The following is a 19363-nucleotide window of genomic DNA, read 5'->3' as shown; positions in this document are numbered from 1 at the left end:
GCTTCTGACCTGCCAGCACACTGCCCTTACTACATGCCCGTTCCACAGTGCACCGGTTGTTCCAAAGAAGCCGAGGGGCACATAGATAAGATAGGGAGCGGGTCTTGGGATTTTTGAGTCCTTGGAGATCTGAGATTCGTTAACCCCGCGTTAACGAAATCCTTTGACTCGCTAGATAAATAAACGGCATTGTAAAAAAGATTGAGTTTCAGAGCTGCAACTTGCTAGCAAACTGATGATGGTATCGGTTTTCCCCCGAAATTATAAGCAGGAACTGCAATTTTGAATTCTCACCAGTGGGTTGAACGCACCGCCGGGGACTGTTTCGAAACTGTGACTCCAGATTGCTGTTAGAGGGGATTTCCCTGTGCTGTTTGGTTCTGGATGCTAGTAGACTCCAAGTAGATGATGTATATGCTGTTACAGTTTTACTGTTTCCGGTTTTCTTTTTTTCTTTTAAGGATTGTGTATTGAAAGTAAGTTAGATAATTCTCTATTAAATATTGAAATTGTTTGAGTGGTTTCTTTTGTTAACAAATCCTTGGACCCTGAAATGGAAATTAAAACTTTGAGCAAAACAGGAGCATGGGGGTCGGGCAAGGGGAATAGAAGATGTTGTTTCTAACAAATCAGTCTTGCCTGAAAGAAAGGCTTGGTGTCTGAAGATTTTTTAATTCTTACCAACTTTTCTTACACAGGTGACCAGAGACCAAGGGAAGAGCAGCTGTTGGACAATCAAGCATTTTATCTAAGGTAAGTTGTTTTTGTCTTTTTTGTATCTGTATTGCTTTCTGGATTTTCAGGATTTATTTTTCTATATCTTGAAAATCCACAGCAAGGATCCTTTCAGTGATCTGGTTCTTGGGCCTTGCTATTCCAAAGAGTAATTAATCAGGGTTGGGGGAAGGGTAGAGGAATGGACCCAAAGAAGCTGTTCCACTCCATATCTCTCCTTTTAACCTGAGGTACCCATATTGATGTGCCAAATATTTTAATACCACCTGTATGCTTAGTCCTTTTCTATGAATTTTGAAGAAATACAATAAATCCCACAGAGTGAAACTTGAAGCATTTCTTTTAGTATTTTCTTCTCAGGTTTGTTAAGAGATGATACTATAAGTATTTAAAATGTTCAAAAGAGTGTTCAGCGAATTCTCTCTCCCAGCTGTGCCTTTTGTCATGTAGATTTCCCACTTCAAAGGCAAACAGTGTGACCAGTGTCTTGAGTACTTTCAGGGGGATCCTCTACCTACATTAGTATTTGAAGGGTTACTCTCTTTTTATAGCTGAACTGTATTTCATACTTCTATAATTTAAAAAACTGATCCTTATTAACTTTTAAGTGTTTGTCAGTCTTTTGCTATTGTAAACAGTGATGGGATAAATATCCTTGTGTAAATGCTCATTTGAGAAGTTTGTTGGTAGGATGAATGCCACTTTCTGGGCCTACTTACGTGTGAACTTTAAATTTTAAATGTTCTTGCTATATTTTCCCTCAGAGAGGCTGTGTCATCACTTTACTAATTAATTTTTTCTGATTTTATGTTTTCTTCAAGGTGCTTTTCTGGTTGTTAGAAAACTTAAGAAAGTTATTAATGTGCTATTGTAGAGCTTTTCAAACCATGGGGTTGTTTCCTTATTTGTGTGTGTGTGGTAAAATCAATTCACTGATCCATGATCAGCATTTTCTTTAACTTTTTATTTTGAAAAATTCAAACTATACAAAAATAGACAAAATATTAATGAACCTCTATGTACCATCCTTTGCTCATCTCCAGTAATGATTGACTCATAGCCAGTCTTGTCTAATTTATACCTCTGCCCACCCCAGGGGCATCCCAGGTGGTGCTCATGGTAAAGAACCTACCTGCCAGTGCAGAAGATGGCAGAGACAAGGGTTCGATCTCTGGGTCAGAAAGATCCCTGGAGGAGGGACCCACTCCAGGATTCTGGCCTGGAGAATCCCTTGGATGGGGAGCCTGGTGGGCTACAGTCCATAGGGTCACAAAGAGTTGGACCCGACTAAAGCAACTTAGCATGCACACAGGCTGCCCACCCCACTGTTATTCTGAAGCAAATGCCTTCATTTTTCAAATATGTATGATTTCAGGCATTAACATTTCAGTGTATATGAGAATGATGAGTCTTTTTAAAAATTTAATCACAATACCATTATTTTCCCTTAAAGTAAACAATACTTGTTTAATAATCAGATGTCCAGTTAGTACTGAAAGGTTGTTGTTGAATCACGACGATGGGATTCTTGGCCCCCAGAGGAGAAGAATTCAATCCGGGGCCAGAGACGAGGCTTGATCGCTCAGAGCTTTTGTGTAATAAAGTTTTATTAAAGTATAAAGGAGATAGAGAAAGCTTCTGACATAGGCATCAGAAGGAGGCAGAAAGAGTACCCCCCCTGCTAGTCTTCAGCTGGATATTACATAGTCACCAGCAGTCTGTTAATGAAAGAAAGGAATGTCTCAAAACTCAGAATGGCACCAGGCCCCTCACCCATAAGATGCATTTTGGGATAATCTTGGCACCAAGTGGTTTATCTTGGGCCATAAAATGATTAACTTGAATCTTGAAGAAGGGCAGATCACCGTACAAATAGTTTCATTTACATAGATTAGAGGAACAATATCTGAGTATAACATACTGGTTTGTCAAGTAGGTTCTGAGCCAAAAGGAGGAACCAAATTGAAGACAGAGTTTGGGGTAAATGTATAGTATATTAACATAGCTTAAGACAAACATTTCCATAAGAAAAAGGCATTGGTTAACTTCAGGTGAAACCAGGTGTCACTATGGCAACACAGAATTTTAAGAAAAACCTCCTTTTAAATTTGTATAGAGTTTGTTTCCTCCTGCTGCTTAAGAGAGATAAAAATGTCTGACACTTGCTGGCTATTTCCTCCATCTGGAGACCCCTGGCCTTCCTGCCTGTTACCCTCTCAGTACTTAGACTTCCCCTCAGGGCAAACATGAAAGTGCTGCACTCAATATGCCAGCAAATTTGGAAAACTCAGCAGTGGCCACAGGACTGGAAAAGGTGTTTTCATTCTGATCCCAAAGAAAGGAAATGCCGAAGAATGCTCAAACTTCCACACTATTGCACTCATCTCACATGCTAATAAAGTAATGCTCAAAGGCTTCAACAATACATGAACCGTGAACTTCCAGATATTCAAGCTGGTTTTAGAAAAGGCAGGAACCAGAGATCAAATTGCCAACATCCACTGGACCATTGAAAAAGCAAGAGAGTTCCAGAAAAACATCTATTTCTGCTTTATTGACTATGCCAAAGCCTTTGCCTGTGCAGCTCACAATAAACTGTGGAGAATTCTGAAAAAGATGGGAATACCAGACCCCCTGACCTGTCCCATGAGAAATCTGTATGCGGGTCAGGAAGCAACAGTTAGAAATGGACATGGAACAAGAGACTGGTTCCAAATAGGAAAAGGAGTACACCAAGGCTGTATGTTGTCACCCTGCTTATTTAACTTACATGCAGAGTGCATCATGCAAAATGTCGGGCTGGATGAAGCACAGGTTGGAATCAAGATTGCCAGGAGAAATAGCAACAACCTCAGATATGCAGATGACACCACCCTTATGGCAGAAAGTGAAGAAGAACTAAAAAGCCTCTTGATGAAAGTGAAAGAGGAGAGTGAAAAAGTTGGTTTAAAGCTCAACATTCAGAAAACTAAGATCATGGCATCCGGTCCCATCACTTCATGGCAAATAGATGGGGAAACAGTGGAAACAGTGTCAGACTTTATTTTGGGGGGCTCCAAAATAACTGCAGGTGGTGACTGCAGCCATGAAATTAAAAGACGCTTACTTCTTGGGAGGAAAGTTATGACCAACCTAGATAGTGTATAAAAAAGTAGAGACATTACTTTGCCAACAAAGGTCTGTCTAGTCAAGGCTGTGGTTTTTCCAGTAGTCATGTATGGATGTGAGAGTTGGACTATATAGAAAGCTGAGTGCCAAAGAATGGATGCTTTTGAACTGTGGTGTTGGAGAAGACTCTTGAGATTCTCTTAGACTGCAAGGAGATCCAGCCAGTCCATCCTAAAGAAAATCAGTCCCGAATATTCATTGGAAGGACTGATGTTGAAGTTGAAACTCCAATACTTTGGCCACCTGATGTGAAGAGCTGACTCATTTGCAAAGACCCTGATGCTGGGAAAGATTAAGGGTAGGAGAAGGGGACGACAGAGGATGAGATGGTTGGATGGCATCACCAACTCAATGGACATGGGTTTGGGTGGACTCTGGGAGTTGGTGATGGACAAGGAGGCCTGGCATGCTGCAGTCCGTGGGGTCGCAAAGAGTCGGACATGACTGAGCAACTGAACTGAACTGAACGGTGCAAATAACTTTGGAAATTTTTGAGGTTTCTTTGAATCTGGATTCAGATAAGACCCATGTTTTATGATTCATTTATAACTCTCCTAGTAAAGTCTTTTTTGGAAACCATGATTTCTTATTCTCCTTTGTCTCTCTCTGCTTGCAATGTATTTGTAAGAAACTAGGTGATTTGTTCCATATAGTTTCCCACTGTATAATTAACATGTTTTTCTGTATTTCCTGTAGATTAAGAGGCTTAACCTAGGAGCACTGATTTGAATTTGCTGGAACGGATCAGAAAGAGAGCTCAGATTTATTTCCAAACCTTTATAATCCAAATATTGGGCAAGGTTTCCTGGGGAGGGAAAGTTAGGCTCAAATGGATCACATACTAGGTAGACAGATGCTTCTCCCATGGGACAGTTAATGAGTCTGAAGAGAGTATGTGCCCTCTATCTGACTTCCAGCCCTGATGAAATGACAGCAGTATTGAAAAATCCATAAAGATAGAGGGAGACTTTATTATTAAAAGAGTTCATATGTGATGTCTTCATGTGTGTGGAGGGTGAGACATATTCCCTTCTAAATATAGAAAATTGCCAGAGTTCAGCTCCAGCAGCCAGGAAATCAGCCTGAAGGGGTGAGTGGTGTCGGCAGATGATAATGTAGCCTCTGACTTATAGTATGGAACTACATGTTTATTTCAAGCTTCAGGTTTTCTTTTATACTTTGACAAAAGCATTAGGTCAGAGGTTTGACATTTTTAGTTTTCCCCACCCAGATTTATTGTCTCCAGAAATCACTGTTGTCCTACAGAGTTCCTGCTTCAGCGAATCAGAATTGGCTTTACTATCTATTATCTACTTTCTCTCTTATGTGTCCTATACTTAACTTGTGGTTACATTGTAACTCATGTCACATTCCTCAGTTTATTTCTTATCTTTCTAAATCCTGTTTGCCCCTAGCATCTTAAGATCACTATCTCCTAAAAAGGCTTCTAGCTATTCTTAATTATTCCTAAACCCTAAACTGGCAAACTTCTTTTGCCATAAACATTCCCCTCACAAACAGGTCTCAGATAATAATCCTTCCCCTGGCCTCAAGCTGTGGCCTATGTGCTCATCCTGGAACATTCTTTGTAAACATCCTTGAACAAATGTCAATGGTTATTTTATAGATTATTTTCTGGGCACAACTGTAGAAGGCTTTGTGCTTTCTCATGCTTCTCTCAAGCACCTTAACATTCTTTGCAGCCAACTCAGCTGAAGAAAGGAAAGAACAAGGCAGAATCACAAGGCCTAACTCCTTCATCCTGGGGCCATGCCTGCGAGATGAGGAGAGGGGGTTGGGGCCCTGCCTCCATTTTGTCAGTAATGCCTAACATGGCTCCAGACAGAAAATAGTGATAAGGAAGTTCCCTAAAGTGTCTTTGAGATGTGAGTCACCCAGTGGGCCTTAAATTAGGAGAGATTAAGGCTTGGGGTAAGAGAGAGACACATGTAGGGGGTCCTTTTATACACTGCCATTTAAAAGGGAGCTGTTGAAAGAGACCATTATGTCTCTTAAGTACACCCGCTGCCTGGGACCTATTGGGAAATGAAAGTTCCATTGAATGCCTTTCCCAGGGGCCCAGCATTGTGTATTATGAGAAGTTAAATGTGTGCCTTGGTCACTGTCAGTAATGTCTGGAACTCAGAAGGGAATCAGGATTGTCCTGGAAGGGCCTTGTATATGCAGAGATGTGTGACTTTGATTTATGTTTCAGTATCTGTAAGGTAAGAGATTCCCTGATTTCTTTACACTTAAAGGGGAAACTCTTAAGCAGTGGCCCAAGAGTTTGTAAAAATATGCAGATAGAACCACTTGTTGGTCAGGACATTTGTGCAAAGATGACTTCCTAAAGTTTGACCCCTTGTTCTGCCCCTTGGGTCCTGTCCTTTATGGGGAACATGGTAGTTAAGGGATGGAAAGCAGCAACATTCCACTGACTTCCATCACTCATGATGGTGGTGGTGCTGTCCAGAAAGTCTGTGAACTGCCATTGTTGTCTACTCAGTTAATGCCAGGCGGATTCCTAGTCAAGGACTCTGGGGGAAGGGTGACTTCCTCTAGCACCATCACATCCAGCAAGGGACTAGGGATAGGGAAGACCAGTCCCTCCTGTAAATGGAATATTCTAGAGGCCTAGAATTTGGCTACACCTACAGGATGCATCAAGGAGGCCTCAGTACTTGCACTTAGCTTGTGAGAGTGCCGATTCTATGATCCAAGGCATAATAGGCATCTTGGTTCAGCGATTCCCAGGCTTAGGGTCTTTGAAAGCCTTTATTTCCAAGAGACCTTAGCATCTAGCCAGCAGTTGTCACTCTAATGATGTACAGCATAGGGCCAAAGGGGGACAGTTTCTTGCATCATTAGCCTGTAGGTGGACGCCATAGTTGGTCCAGAGGCATGAGAGATTGCTGTGGCCTCTACAAAGAGGCAGTCTCTGAGGCCACTAACAGGAATGACTGCTGATTTTAATTTGAAGAGATTGTGGAGCCTTTTGTTGGATGAGTTCTTTTCACGGTGGGATGGTTTATAAGTAACAGCATCAGTGAGATTAAAATTTGTCAGTAAGGAGATATGTTGCTTCCAGACCTGAATAAGACTTGACTTTATGGTCCCTGAGAGATTTCACAGCAGTTTATGGACAGTGTCTGGGATAGAGCTGTCCAGTTTTACCAATACTTTTCAGGAATTTTACCACAGTGTAAGGGCTTTACATTACGCATGAGGCAATGGCCTATGACTCTTTTTGTAAGCTCTTCTGTGAGTATTTTTACGTCCTTAATGAGCATGTTAAATGAATCTCCATTTATGGAGGAGGTCATCCATATAATGTCATACCTGTGCTTGTGGAAGAAGGTAGATGTAGTGAAAATTACAATGGCAAGGCTACTGAGGTATCCATGGGTAGCCCAGCAAAGCTATATTGTGTTAGACCTTGATAAGAGAAGTATATAAGGAGGGTGTTTAGCCAACTTCCTGTGAAGAGGAAGTGAGAGTTTTTAGCCATAACATCAGTGTTGAGTCAAGATAGCACTTGTGAAATATTTATCACAGGCTCATGGTACCTCATGCCACACACAAAAATGCACCATCAACCTAAATGTAAGAGTATAAGCAGCCAAAGGGAAAAAAAATATACATAAATTGGACTTCCTCAAAATTAAAAACTTACCAGCTTCAAAGGAAAGAAAGTGAAAATATAGCCCACAATGCATGTACACTAGGTCACTACAGTTGTATCCAACTCTTTGCAACCCTGCCAGGCTGCTCTGTTCATGGGATTTTCCATGCAAGAATACTAGAGTGGGTTGCTATTCCCTTCTCCAGGAGATTTTCCTGATCCAGGGATCCAACCCACGTCTCTTATGTCTCCTGCATTGGCAGGCAGGTTCTTAAATATTAGTGCCACCTGGGAAGCTCCAGGTGTATAGCCTACAAAGCAGGATCCAAAATTTGAAAATTTCATGTTCAAGAAGGAATTAGATTCTTTTAGAGTGTGTGAGGAATTATTACAACTCAACAATAAAAAGACGAATATCCAGTTTTTCTTCCTTTGGCCGAGTCATGTGGCATGCCTGATCTTGGCTCCCCCACCAGGGACTGAATCTGTTCCTCCTATGATGGAAGCACAAAGTCTTAACCACTAGGGAAGTCCCCAGGCAGTTTTCTGTTAAAGAATGTTCCCCACTTCCACTCCCGAGAGCCCAGGTTTCAGTCCCTGGTTGGGGACCTAAGATCCTACAAGCTGCATGACCAAAATAAATAAATACAATTAAAAATAAAGGTCAAGATGGAGGGAATATATGTACACTATGGTTGACTCACATTGTTGTACGGCAGAAACCAACACAGCACTGTAAAGCAATTATCCTCCAATTAAAAAAAAAAAAAAAAACAGAAAAGGATGCTTTGGGTTTGTTCCTTGGTTAGTGGATGAGTCTAGTGTGACTTCATGTGGCCTGAATGAAACTTTGAACTCAAAATACTTCTTTCACCTGGAACATGAGAACAAGTCAGGGAGGCACGCTCTGGTATGTAGTGTGTTGGAACTGGGGAAAAAACACAGATCTTAGTTCTATGAAGTCTTTGTTCCAGGATTTGGCATACATGGATATAGTGCACTTCTAGGCCTGAGGGCCCCGAAGCAGGCATGACTTGGGTACATTTTGAATCAGGGTCCCCTAGTCTGAAAAGGTGAACCACTCAGGTCAGAGAACCCTAAGAACATCATAGGAATTAGGTACTGCTCTAGCATAAATTAATTCTGTATCTGTGTTTTTTGGAGGAAGGCATTTGATTTTTTAGATTTCTGCAAATCTCAGTATGTGTATTGGGGCATGGAAGGGACCAGGTGCCATGAAAAGGGAAGGAAATATTTATCTTAACTTAGTCATTTAGAAGCAAGCCTGTTCTCATGGTTCCTTTTACTTCCTGACTCTCTCTTCTCAGGACTCTGCACTTTTCCACAAGAAGAAGCCAGAGGAGGACTAATAATTTGCCATTCTAAGCCATGCCCCATGTGAGTTGATGTTTTTCTTCCCTTCATCAAATAGTCTTGTTTTCTAGGATATGAATGCTCAATATTCTTACCTCCAGATTTTCTGCCTTACTAAGCCCCAGCTGTCTTCTCTAGCCATATTTGGGATCCATTCTGCAAATCAGGAAACGTATTAAGAAAAGAGTAGGACCTCTCCTGTCATTGTGGTTTGATGAGATGGGACTGCATATGCAAAATTCAGTCTTTGTCATTGACTCTATTTTCTGGATGATTAGGATAGAAATTGCTGTTTATCTCAGAATGTGGTGAGATCTTTGGTCTGTGAGGCTTTTAAGATTGGAATGTGATCAAATGCAGGACTGAGAACAAAGAGAGTATCATGTCGGTGAATACCAGTGACAACGTCCGTTTTGAATCTGAATAACATGTGTAAGTCAAGGACCATGTCTGTGTGAGTTTAGGTCATCTTTCATTGGCTTTCTATTGCTCAGAATAAGCGATGTGTACAGTGAGCAATGATGACTGGTAACAGAGCCAGAGAATGAGGTATTTGAGAATTTAGAAACGGAACTGACATTAGAGAAGGAATACAAACTAAATACCAAAAAATAAGAAAATGATTGCAGGGAATTCCCTGGTGGTCCAGTGGTTAGAACTCTGCACCTTCACTGCCGAGGGCTGGGGTTCAGTCTCTGGTAGGGCACTAAGATCCCATTAGCTGTACATTGCATGGGATAGGAGGAGGGAAAGAAAGGAAAAGAAAATGATTACAGGGCTTCTGTGGTCCAGTGGTTGGGAAGCCACCTTGCAATACAGGGAACACTGGTTCAAGCCCTGGTCTGGGAAGATCCCACATACCACGGGGCAATTAAGCCCATGCACCACAACTTCTGAGCCTGAGCTCTGAAACCCACGAGCCGCAACTACTGAGCCTGTGTTTGGGAACTACTGAAGCCCACCTGACTAGAGCCTGTACTCCGCAACAGGAGAAGCCACCACAATGAGAAGTCCACATACCACAAGGGAGAGTAGCTCCCATTCTCCACAACTAGAGAAAGCCCGAGTGCAGCAACAAAAGTCCAGTATAGCAAAAAATAAATAAAATGTTTTTTAAAAAGGAAAGAAAATGATTACAATCATAATATGATATATTATATCATATACCTTGTAAAAATGATGACTATGAAAGGATTTGCCAGGACAAGGGAGAAAATTATTGCTAAGTTATTCTGAGACTTAAGTTGGAAATAAACCCTTAAATTATATAAAAATCTTATTTTCTAAGATAAATATTTTAAAAGATATTTGGATGGGCCATCAGGTTTGTTATTCTATTTTCTCCCTTCCTTCTTTCTTCCATCCTCTCCTTCTTCCCTCCCTTCTATCCTTTCTCTTACTTATTTTCAGTTCTTTAAAGAGAAGAGGGGAGGAAAGAACTTGCAACTTATTTGGGAATTTGCATGTGTTATATGCTTACACAGGCTTTTCAGGTAGTGCTTGTGGTAAAGAACCCGCCTCACAAATGCAGGAGATGTAAGAGATGTGGGTTTGAGCCCTGGGTTGGGAAAACCCCCGGAGGAGAGCATGGCAATCCACTTCAGTATTCTTGCCTGGAGAATCCCATGGACAGAGGAGCCCAGTGGGCCATAGTACATAGGGTTGTAGTGAATCAGATATGACTGAATCGACAGCATTCATGCATGGGCTTGCACAGAGTATTTCATTTAATCAGAGAACTCTACTCACCTGGCTTTTGTTCATTCCTGTAACTGTTCATGAGAAGCTGTAACAGAGTAATAGGAATGTTTAGAAACTAAGTAGGTGCTCTACATTTATCACATAATTTCCTTTCCATTACTTAACCTTATTGCAAACTCTTTTCTCTCTGGGCCACTTTATGTAACACTTTTCTTCTCTCATTACTTCTAGAAAATATTTTTTTGTTTGTTTTACCATTAACACTGGGTTTGTCATCTCAGAGGTTAGTATTGTTCAAGGATGTGGCCATAGACTTCTCACAGGAGGAATGGGCATACCTGGACTTGGAACAGAAGGATCTGTACAGAGATGTGATGCTGGAGAACTACAGCAACCTGGTCTCAGTGGGTAAGCTTGTCTGTTCCTAATAATTCAACCTTTGTGAAATTTAGAAAAGTTTCGAAGTGCCTAGCTGAATTTCAGACCTCTAGTCCCAAATAAGTTTTTTGTGCTTTATAGACTTAGAAATGGATAGCTCCATTGGGCATCTATATCTTCTGTATTCTTCATAGATCCTTCATCTTAATCTTTCTACAATTGACCTTGTTACTTGCTGAACAATGTGCTCCATTTTAAACAGAGTGTAACCATATCCATTTCCACTTATAAACAGGAGTTTCCATTTCTAAGCTGGATGTGCTCTCCTTATTGGAGCAAGGGAAAGAACCTTGGAAGGTTGTACAGGATGTGACAAGAGATCTGAGCCCAGGTAAGTAGTTGATGATCAGGCAAAGGGAGGCCATTGTTAAAATTACATAATTTTAACTTTTTTTGGCCAGTTGCTTAATTGGCCACATCTTTGAGTTATTAGCTTGGAAGTTCTCAAAGACCCAACTAATGCCTTTTCCTCCTAGACCTGTGAAGTAAAAATCCTGAGCCCTGGAGGACAAAACTGTTTACCTAAGGAATACCCTAAGGTAATTTTAGGCTTACGGAAAAACTGAATAAAGCCCAGAGAGTTCCTACCTGCCCCCTTTCCAGTTTTGTTCCATTTACCACTTTCCTGATTTTCTATCATTTCTCCTGTATTTTCAAACAGGAGATTGCCTTCCTTTTCCAATGGTATTCATTTTACTATTTTATATTTCTGATCCAGTGACACCTGTATGAGAGTCTATCCAGCAAATATTTTAAAATACCCTCTGTATTCTAAGTATTGAGAATATAGCAGTAAACAAGAAAAATTCTCTATTCCCATTGATATAGCAGAAGAAATATAATAGTAGCAAATAAAAACATACAAAGAATGATGATTTTAATGAAGCAAAACAAAAGGCAGAGAAAATCACAAAGTAATGGGGTGGGTGTTCTTTTAGAGAGAGTGGTTAAGGATGACTCTCTGAGATGCTCGCACTTGAGGGGAGACATGAGTAAAGTACATTCAGAAAACGAAGACCATGGCATCTGGTCCCATCACTTCATGGGAAATAGATGGGGAAACAGTGGAAACAGTGTCAGACTTTATTTTGGGGGGCTCCAAAATCACTGCAGATGGTGACTGCAGCCATGAAATTAAAAGACTTACTCCTTGGAAGAAAAGTTATGACCAACCTAGATAGCATATTGAAAAGCAGAGACATTACTTTGCCAACAAAGGTCCGTCTAGTCAAGGCTATGGTTTTTCCAGTGGTCATGTATGGATGTGAGAGTTGGACTGTGAAGAAAGCTGAGTGCTGAAGAATTGATGCTTTTGAACTGTGGTGTTGGAGAAGACTCTTGAGAGTCCCTTGGACTGCAAGGAGATCTAACCAGTCCATTCTGAAGGAGATCAGCCCTGGGGTTTCTTTGGAAGGAATGATGCTTAAGCTGAAACTCCAGTACTTTGGCCACCTCATGCGAAAACTTGACTCATTGGAAAAGACTCTGATGCTGGGAAGGATTGGGGGCAGGAGGAGAAGGGGACAGAGGATGAAATGGCTGGATGGCATCACTGACTCGATGGACTTGAGTCTAAGTGAACTCTGGGAGTTGTTGATGGACAGGGAGGCCTGGCGTGCTGCAATTCATGGGGTTGCAAAGAGTTGGACATGACTGAGTGACTGAACTGAACTGAACTGATGAGTAATTAAGCCATGCAAATTCTAGGATAACAACAGTTTTTTATTTTGTTTAGTTTTCTGGGTTTTGTTTGTTTTCTGGCCATACCTTGAGACTTGTGGGATCTTGGTTTCCCAGGGTCTGAACACAGGCCCCTGGCAGTGAAAGTGCAGAGTCCTAAGGACTGCCATGAAATTCCCAAGAAGACTTGTTTAAGGCAGAGAGACTAGTAATAGTAGAGGAAGTCAGAGGTAGGAATGAGTTTGATGCTTTTGAGGATCAACAGATAAACAAGTGTGGCTAAGGTGAGTTAGGGAGAACAGAAATAAAGTAATGTATCAATATAGATTCTTCAGTTTTAACTAATGTACTGAACCAATATAAAATATTAAGTTATAACTAATAAGGGAACCTGGAGGGACAAAGAAAGGGGGTATGTGGGAACTCTCCGGACTTTGTTCGGTTTTTCTGTAAGCCTAAAACTACTCTAAGAAATAAAGTCTTTATTTAAAAACAAAAGATAAACTATAACATGAGTTCATACCAATTCAATTCTAATCTAAATTATAGGCTTTTTATTTAACCCTTTTTAAAAACTTAACAGCTGCATCTATTTTCTTTCATGCCAAGAGTCCCAGTTATCATGGACACTAAGAATAGTGGGATTAGAATATCATGATTACCTACTCTATTCCACATTATACAGGAAGCCTCTAAAATAAGATCTATACTACCAGTAATAATATGATTACTCAAAACAATTTGAGATAATTGTTTTGCCCGTTTTTGATTCCCTTCATAGGGTATATCTCACAAATTGCTATGTTTTAAAGTTATGTGAAGTAGTTTCCTCCTATGGTTATGCTACCAATTGTAAATATGGGTTATATTTTTTGTTGCTGTTTCGAATTTTTAAGCTACGCTTTCTTGTAATTTAATTTTGTTTTACAATTATGCAATATAATTATGTACTACCAAAGTCAAATGTCCGAAACAGATTATATTCAAAGAAATCTGACTTCTATCCCTGGCTTCTTCACATTTCCCACCCTGTAACTATGGGGTTTACTCCTCCCCCCTTTTTAAAAATAAGCAAATGTGTATTTTACATTTATACTTCTTCCACTTTCTCTCCTTCCTAAGATAAAAAGACCATAGCTAAAAAAAAAAAGAGCATAACTGTACATACCTCTGTTGACATTTCTTTTACAATTAACAGTGTATTTCAATTGGCACTCCATATTAATATGAAGAGATATTCCTTTTTAACGGCTTCATAGTATTCCATGATGTGGCTATGCCGTGAATTATTTCCAACCAGCCACCTAGTGGTGGACATTTGGGCTATTTTACTCTTTTTCTGTTAGTGCAATTAAGTAATTTTTTTTTAATTATTTTTTTTGTTTTTTGGCCTTGCTATGCACCATGCAGGATCTTGGTCACCTGACAAGCATTTGAACCTGTGCCCCCTGAAGTGAAAGTGCAGTCATAATCACTGGACTGCCAAGGACATCCTGCTAGTACAATTTTGAGATAGATTTAACATAAGTATAGATATCTTTAGTTTTCTGTTTTTTCCCAGCTTGTCATTTTACTTTTCTTAATGTATTTTTGACATGCTAGCCTTTTTTTTTTTAACTCTAATGTGATTCTTTTTTTTTTTTTTTAATCAAGTTATGGTTTGGAAAACTTTCCCCATTCCTTGGTTATAGAAAAATCTCCTAAGTTTTATTCTAGTTATTTGTATGTTTTCATTTTTGTAAGGACATCTGTTCCATTTGGAATATATCCTACATAATGTCTAAGGTACTGATGCAATTTCAACTTTTTTTTAAATTTTTTAATGTTTATCCTTATGCTATATGGTGGGCTTTTTTGTTGTTTTTATTTTAAGGGAGAAGGAAAGTTTAATTCTTTGCATCAAGTAAGAACCCTGGGCTCCCCAGGTAGCACAGTGGTCAGGAATCTGCCTGCTAGTGCAAGAGACACAGGGTTCAATGCCTGGGCTGGGAAGATTCCTTGGAGTAGGAAATGGCAGCCCACTCCAGTGTTCTTGCCTAGAAAATTCCATGGACAGAGGAGCTTGGTGGGCTACAGTCTATGGGGCTGTAAATAGTCAGAAATGATTGAGCATGCACAAGGAGAACCCTGGGGATCTTTCTCAGATCAGTGTCGCCTGTGTTTATCCGTATGTTTATTGCTTTCATTTATTAAGAAAGAGTCCATCTCTTCCCAACTGATTTTGGCTGCTACCTTTATTGTGGGCTAAATTTACACTTATAATTGTATCTATTTCTGGGTTTTTCTTTTCTGTTCCATTGGTTCCATTGACATTTTATGATACTGAGTTTGAGTTGGCTGTTTATAACCATAGAAATTTCATTTTTCCAAGAATCTGAAATTAACATTTGTTTACTTGTTATCTTATAGACTGGGAATCCAGGTGTGAAACCAAGAAGATACCATCAACAAGAGAAATTTATGAACTAGAAGCATCTCAGTGGGAAATAATAGAACAACTTACAAGCCATAAGTATGAGTACAAAAGTTTTCAAAATGATAGGGAATGCAGAGACCAGTTTGAAAGCCATCTAGGAAATAAAGAGGTTTCTAGACAACTAGTAATCTATGAAGAAATGCCTAATTTTAGTCAGACTATATCCCTTACTTTACAACAGAGAATTCATTCATCTGAAAAATTTGATGAATGTAAAGCATGCAGAAAGTATTTTATCCTTGGCTTTCAACAAACTGAGCATCAGAAAAATCATTCTGATGAAAAATTCTGTGAATGTAAACAATGTGGAATGGCCTTTATTAAGGACTCACAGCTTACTTACCATCAGAGAGTTCATGTTCCTAAGAAACTCTATGATAAGGAATGTGGGAAAGCCTTCATTTGTGCTTCGCAACTTATTTATCATCAAAGAATTCATACTGGAGAGAAACTTTATGAATGTAAAGAGTGTGGAAAAGCCTTTATTTGTGCCTCACAACTTAATTATCATCAAAGAATTCACACTAGTGAAAGACCCTATGAATGTAATGAATGTGGGAAGGCCTTCTTTTGTGGCTTGCAACTTACCTACCATCAAAGAGTTCATGCTGGTAAGAAACCCTGTCAGTGTAAGAAATGTGGAAAAGCCGTTAATCATGGCTCCCTCCTTACTCAACATCAAAAGATTCACATTAGTGAAAAACCCTTTGAATGTAAAGAATGTGGAAAGACTTTTATTTGTGACTCAGAACTTACTCAGCATGAGAGAATTCACACTGGTAAGAAACCCTATGAGTGTAAGGAATGTGGAAAGTCCTTTATTCATGGTTCACAGCTTACTCACCATCAGAGAAATCATGCTGGTGAAAAGCCGTATGTGTGTAAAGAATGTAGAATGGCCTTTACACAGAGTTCATATCTTTTGCAACATCAGCAACGTCACACTGGTGAGAAACCCTACATATGTAATGAATGTGGAAAGTCCTTTATTCGTGGCTTTCACCTTACCAGACATCAGAGAATTCATACTGGTGAGAAACCCTATGTATGTAATGAATGTGGGAAAGCCTTTCGTTATAGTTCACAGCTTTCTCTACATTATAGATTTCATACTGGTGAAAAGCCTTATAAATGTAAAGATTGTGAGATGTCCTTTATCCTTGGCTCACAACTTACTGAACATCAGAGGATCCATACAGGTAAGAAGCCACATGAATGTAAGCAGTGTGGAAAAACCTTTAACTATGGCTCACAGCTTATTCGACATCAGAGGACTCATACTGGTGAGAAACCATATGAATGTGAAGAATGTGGGAAATCATATGTTTCTGGTTCACACCTTACTGAACATCAAAGAATTCACACTGGTGAAAAACCCTTTGAATGTAAGGAATGTGGGAAAGCCTTTATTCGTGGTTCATATCTTACTCAGCATCAGAGAATTCATACTGGTGAAAAGCCATATGTATGTAAAGAATGTAGAATGGCCTTTACACAGAGTTCACAACTTTTTCAACATCAGAGACTTCATACTGGTGAGAAACCCTACATATGTAATGAATGTGGAAAGTCCTTTATTCGTCGCTTTCAACTTACTGAACATCAGAGAATTCATACTGGTGAGAGACCGTATGAATGTGAAGAATGTGGGAAATCATTTATTTGTGGTTCACACCTTGCTGAACATCAAAGAACTCACACTGGTGAAAAACCCTTTGAATGTAAGGAATGTGGGAAAGCCTTTTTTCGTAGCTCATATCTTACTCGGCATCAGAGAATTCATACTGGTGAAAAACCCTTTGAATGTAAGGAATGTGGGAAAGCCTTTATTTGTAGCTCATATCTTACTCGACATCAGAGAATTCATACTGGTGAAAAACCCTGTGAATGTAAAGAATGTGGAAAGGCCTTTGCTTATGGCTCACAACTGTCTCGACATCAGAAAATTCATACAGGTGAGAATCCCTAGGAATGTAAGCTGTGTGGGAAGATCTTTATTTTGTGCCTCACAACTTAAGCTACATCAGATATTTCATACTGGGAACCATATGAATGTAAGGAATGTGGTAAGACTTTTATTTATAGCTCACAGCTAACTTACTGTCAGAGAGTTCATACTGGTGAGAAACATACAAATGTAACTAATGTGGGAAGCCCTTTAATTGTCAATCACAACTTAACATCAGAGAATTCATTCCGGTGGAAGCCTTATAAATGTAATGCCTATGGTAAGGACTTTAGATGTCATTCACACCTTACTCAACATCAGAAACCTCATAATGGAGAAAGACTGTGAAAAATTAGTAAGTCCTTTCCATGTTTATCCATAACTTTTGACTTTGAAATATCAGAAAATTCAAATTATGAATATGAGTATCCTTTTTTTATATAAACTCATGAGTAACTCACCTTCAGAGAATTTATAGTTTAAAAAGACTAGATTAATATAAGTGCAGAATTACTTTCCATCATATTTCAATCTTTGCTAAACAGTGATTCATATGAGAGCTCAACCCTAAAAGGTAAGGTTCTCTCGTTCAGCATCATTCTTTTGTTCAGCATCATTTCAGCTCCACCATTTACTGTCTGGGTGTTTCTTTGGGAAAGTTACTTAACCCCTGTTTGTTTTAGTTTCTTCCTTACTAATACATTGATATCACAAATTTCATCATTGTTGTCTGCAGTTTAAAGGAGTAAATACATATAAAGCCTATAGAAATGTGTACTACATAGTTAATGCTTAGTAAATGTTACCTTTTATTGTAAAGATTACTTTTATTTTGTGTTTTAATCATATTACAGAATTCAAAAGAGAAGGAGACTTTACAAATACAGTGAGAGTGAAGTATTAGTTATTCAGTCATGTCTGACTCTTTGCAACCCCATGGACAATAGCTTTCCAGGCTCCTCAGTCCATGGAATTCTCCAGGCATGAATATTGGAGTGGGTTGCCATTCCCTTCTCTGGGGGATCTTCCCAACCCAGGGATCAAACTCAAATCTCCTACATTGCAGGCAGATTCTTTACCATCAGGGCCACCTGAGACAAATACAGTACACAAGGTAAATCTTTCATCACTTTTACTGTCAGATAAATCATTTTAGAACAAAACATTCTAGTATAATTAATGTGCAATTATACTTTGTTCTGAATCAAAATTCTTACTAAAAGGGAACCCTAAGGGGAGAAAAATATTTTGCTCTTAAAAATAAAGCTGCTTTTGAACATTTTTGTATAAGTTTTTGCATGAACATAAATTACCATTTTTCTGGTATAAACATTTAAGAGAGTAGGTTTAAATGAATGCTTCTCTTGCAAGAAATGGACAAATCATTTTCCAAAGTGGCTTTTCCATTTTATATTTCTATCAGGAACATGAGTGACCCAGTTTTTCTCAGTAGCTCTCCCAGCATTTGACTTTTTCACTTTTTATCTTAGTCATTCTGATAGGTGTATAGTGATAATCTCTTTGTGGTTGTAATTTCCATTTCCCTAGTGGCTCATGATGATGTGCTTTTTTTGCCATCTCTACCCAGTGTGGTGATATGACTTTCTTTTACGCCTTCATTTTTTAGTTGAATATTTAAAAAAAAAAAACTGTTGGGATTGTGAGCATACTTTCTTTATTCTAGATGATACTAGTCCTTTGTTAGATATGTAGTTTGCAAAAAAATTTCCCAGTACATACCTTATCTTTTCATCCTTTTAGCAAAGTCTTTTGAAGAGTAAAAGTTTCTAATTTTGATAAGGTCTGGCTTATTACTTTTTACTTTTAGGGATCTTGGTTTTGGTGTCAAATCTAAGGACTCCTTGTCTAGCTGACAGCTCTTGAAGGCGGGAGGAGCTTCTGTTAGTGAAGGGTGATTGTTTGAATAGTTGTAAGTGTGGATAAATATTGCTGCTGGTTCCCATCAATAAGGACCTTAGATTTGAAAGTCTGGGAAAAGGCTGGAGTCAAGTTAAAGAACATGCAAAAGGAACTCTGCTCCCTGTTTCTATTTGGAGTATGTGGGTGTTAAGTCAGTCAGTACTGGAATCTTTGCAGACTTCTGATTCTTTTGATGAAGGTGATGATGACTCTTGAAAAACCTCAAAGTCCAAAATATGTGGAGTCTGAGGGAAATGGCAAGTCATCTGCAAAACCTTGCTCCCTCAGCTCCCGAGGAGGA

At 39.2% G+C, this 19363-nt stretch overlaps 1 protein-coding gene across 2 annotated transcripts in view; it reads left to right on the top strand.

Moving 5' to 3' along the window:
- Positions 1-18421, top strand: part of LOC101108155 (zinc finger protein 420-like) — a 43602-nt gene extending 25181 nt beyond the window's left edge. For both annotated transcript variants that reach the window (XM_060398517.1, XM_015099959.4), the window contains 5 exons: positions 699-753; positions 8854-8923; positions 10882-11008; positions 11274-11369; positions 15128-18421. In XM_060398517.1, the coding sequence (XP_060254500.1) occupies positions 8915-8923; positions 10882-11008; positions 11274-11369; positions 15128-17163 (2268 nt within the window). In that variant the 5' untranslated portion in view covers positions 699-753; positions 8854-8914 and the 3' untranslated portion in view covers positions 17164-18421. The remainder of the gene's footprint in view (positions 1-698; positions 754-8853; positions 8924-10881; positions 11009-11273; positions 11370-15127) is intronic.
- The last annotated feature ends 942 nt before the right edge of the window (positions 18422-19363 follow it).

Source organism: Ovis aries, chromosome 14 (genome assembly GCF_016772045.2).
Source record: "Ovis aries strain OAR_USU_Benz2616 breed Rambouillet chromosome 14, ARS-UI_Ramb_v3.0, whole genome shotgun sequence".
Taxonomy (NCBI): domain Eukaryota; kingdom Metazoa; phylum Chordata; class Mammalia; order Artiodactyla; family Bovidae; genus Ovis; species Ovis aries.
Note: the sequence above shows the minus strand (reverse complement) of the source record. Positions and strands in the feature narration are given on the sequence as shown.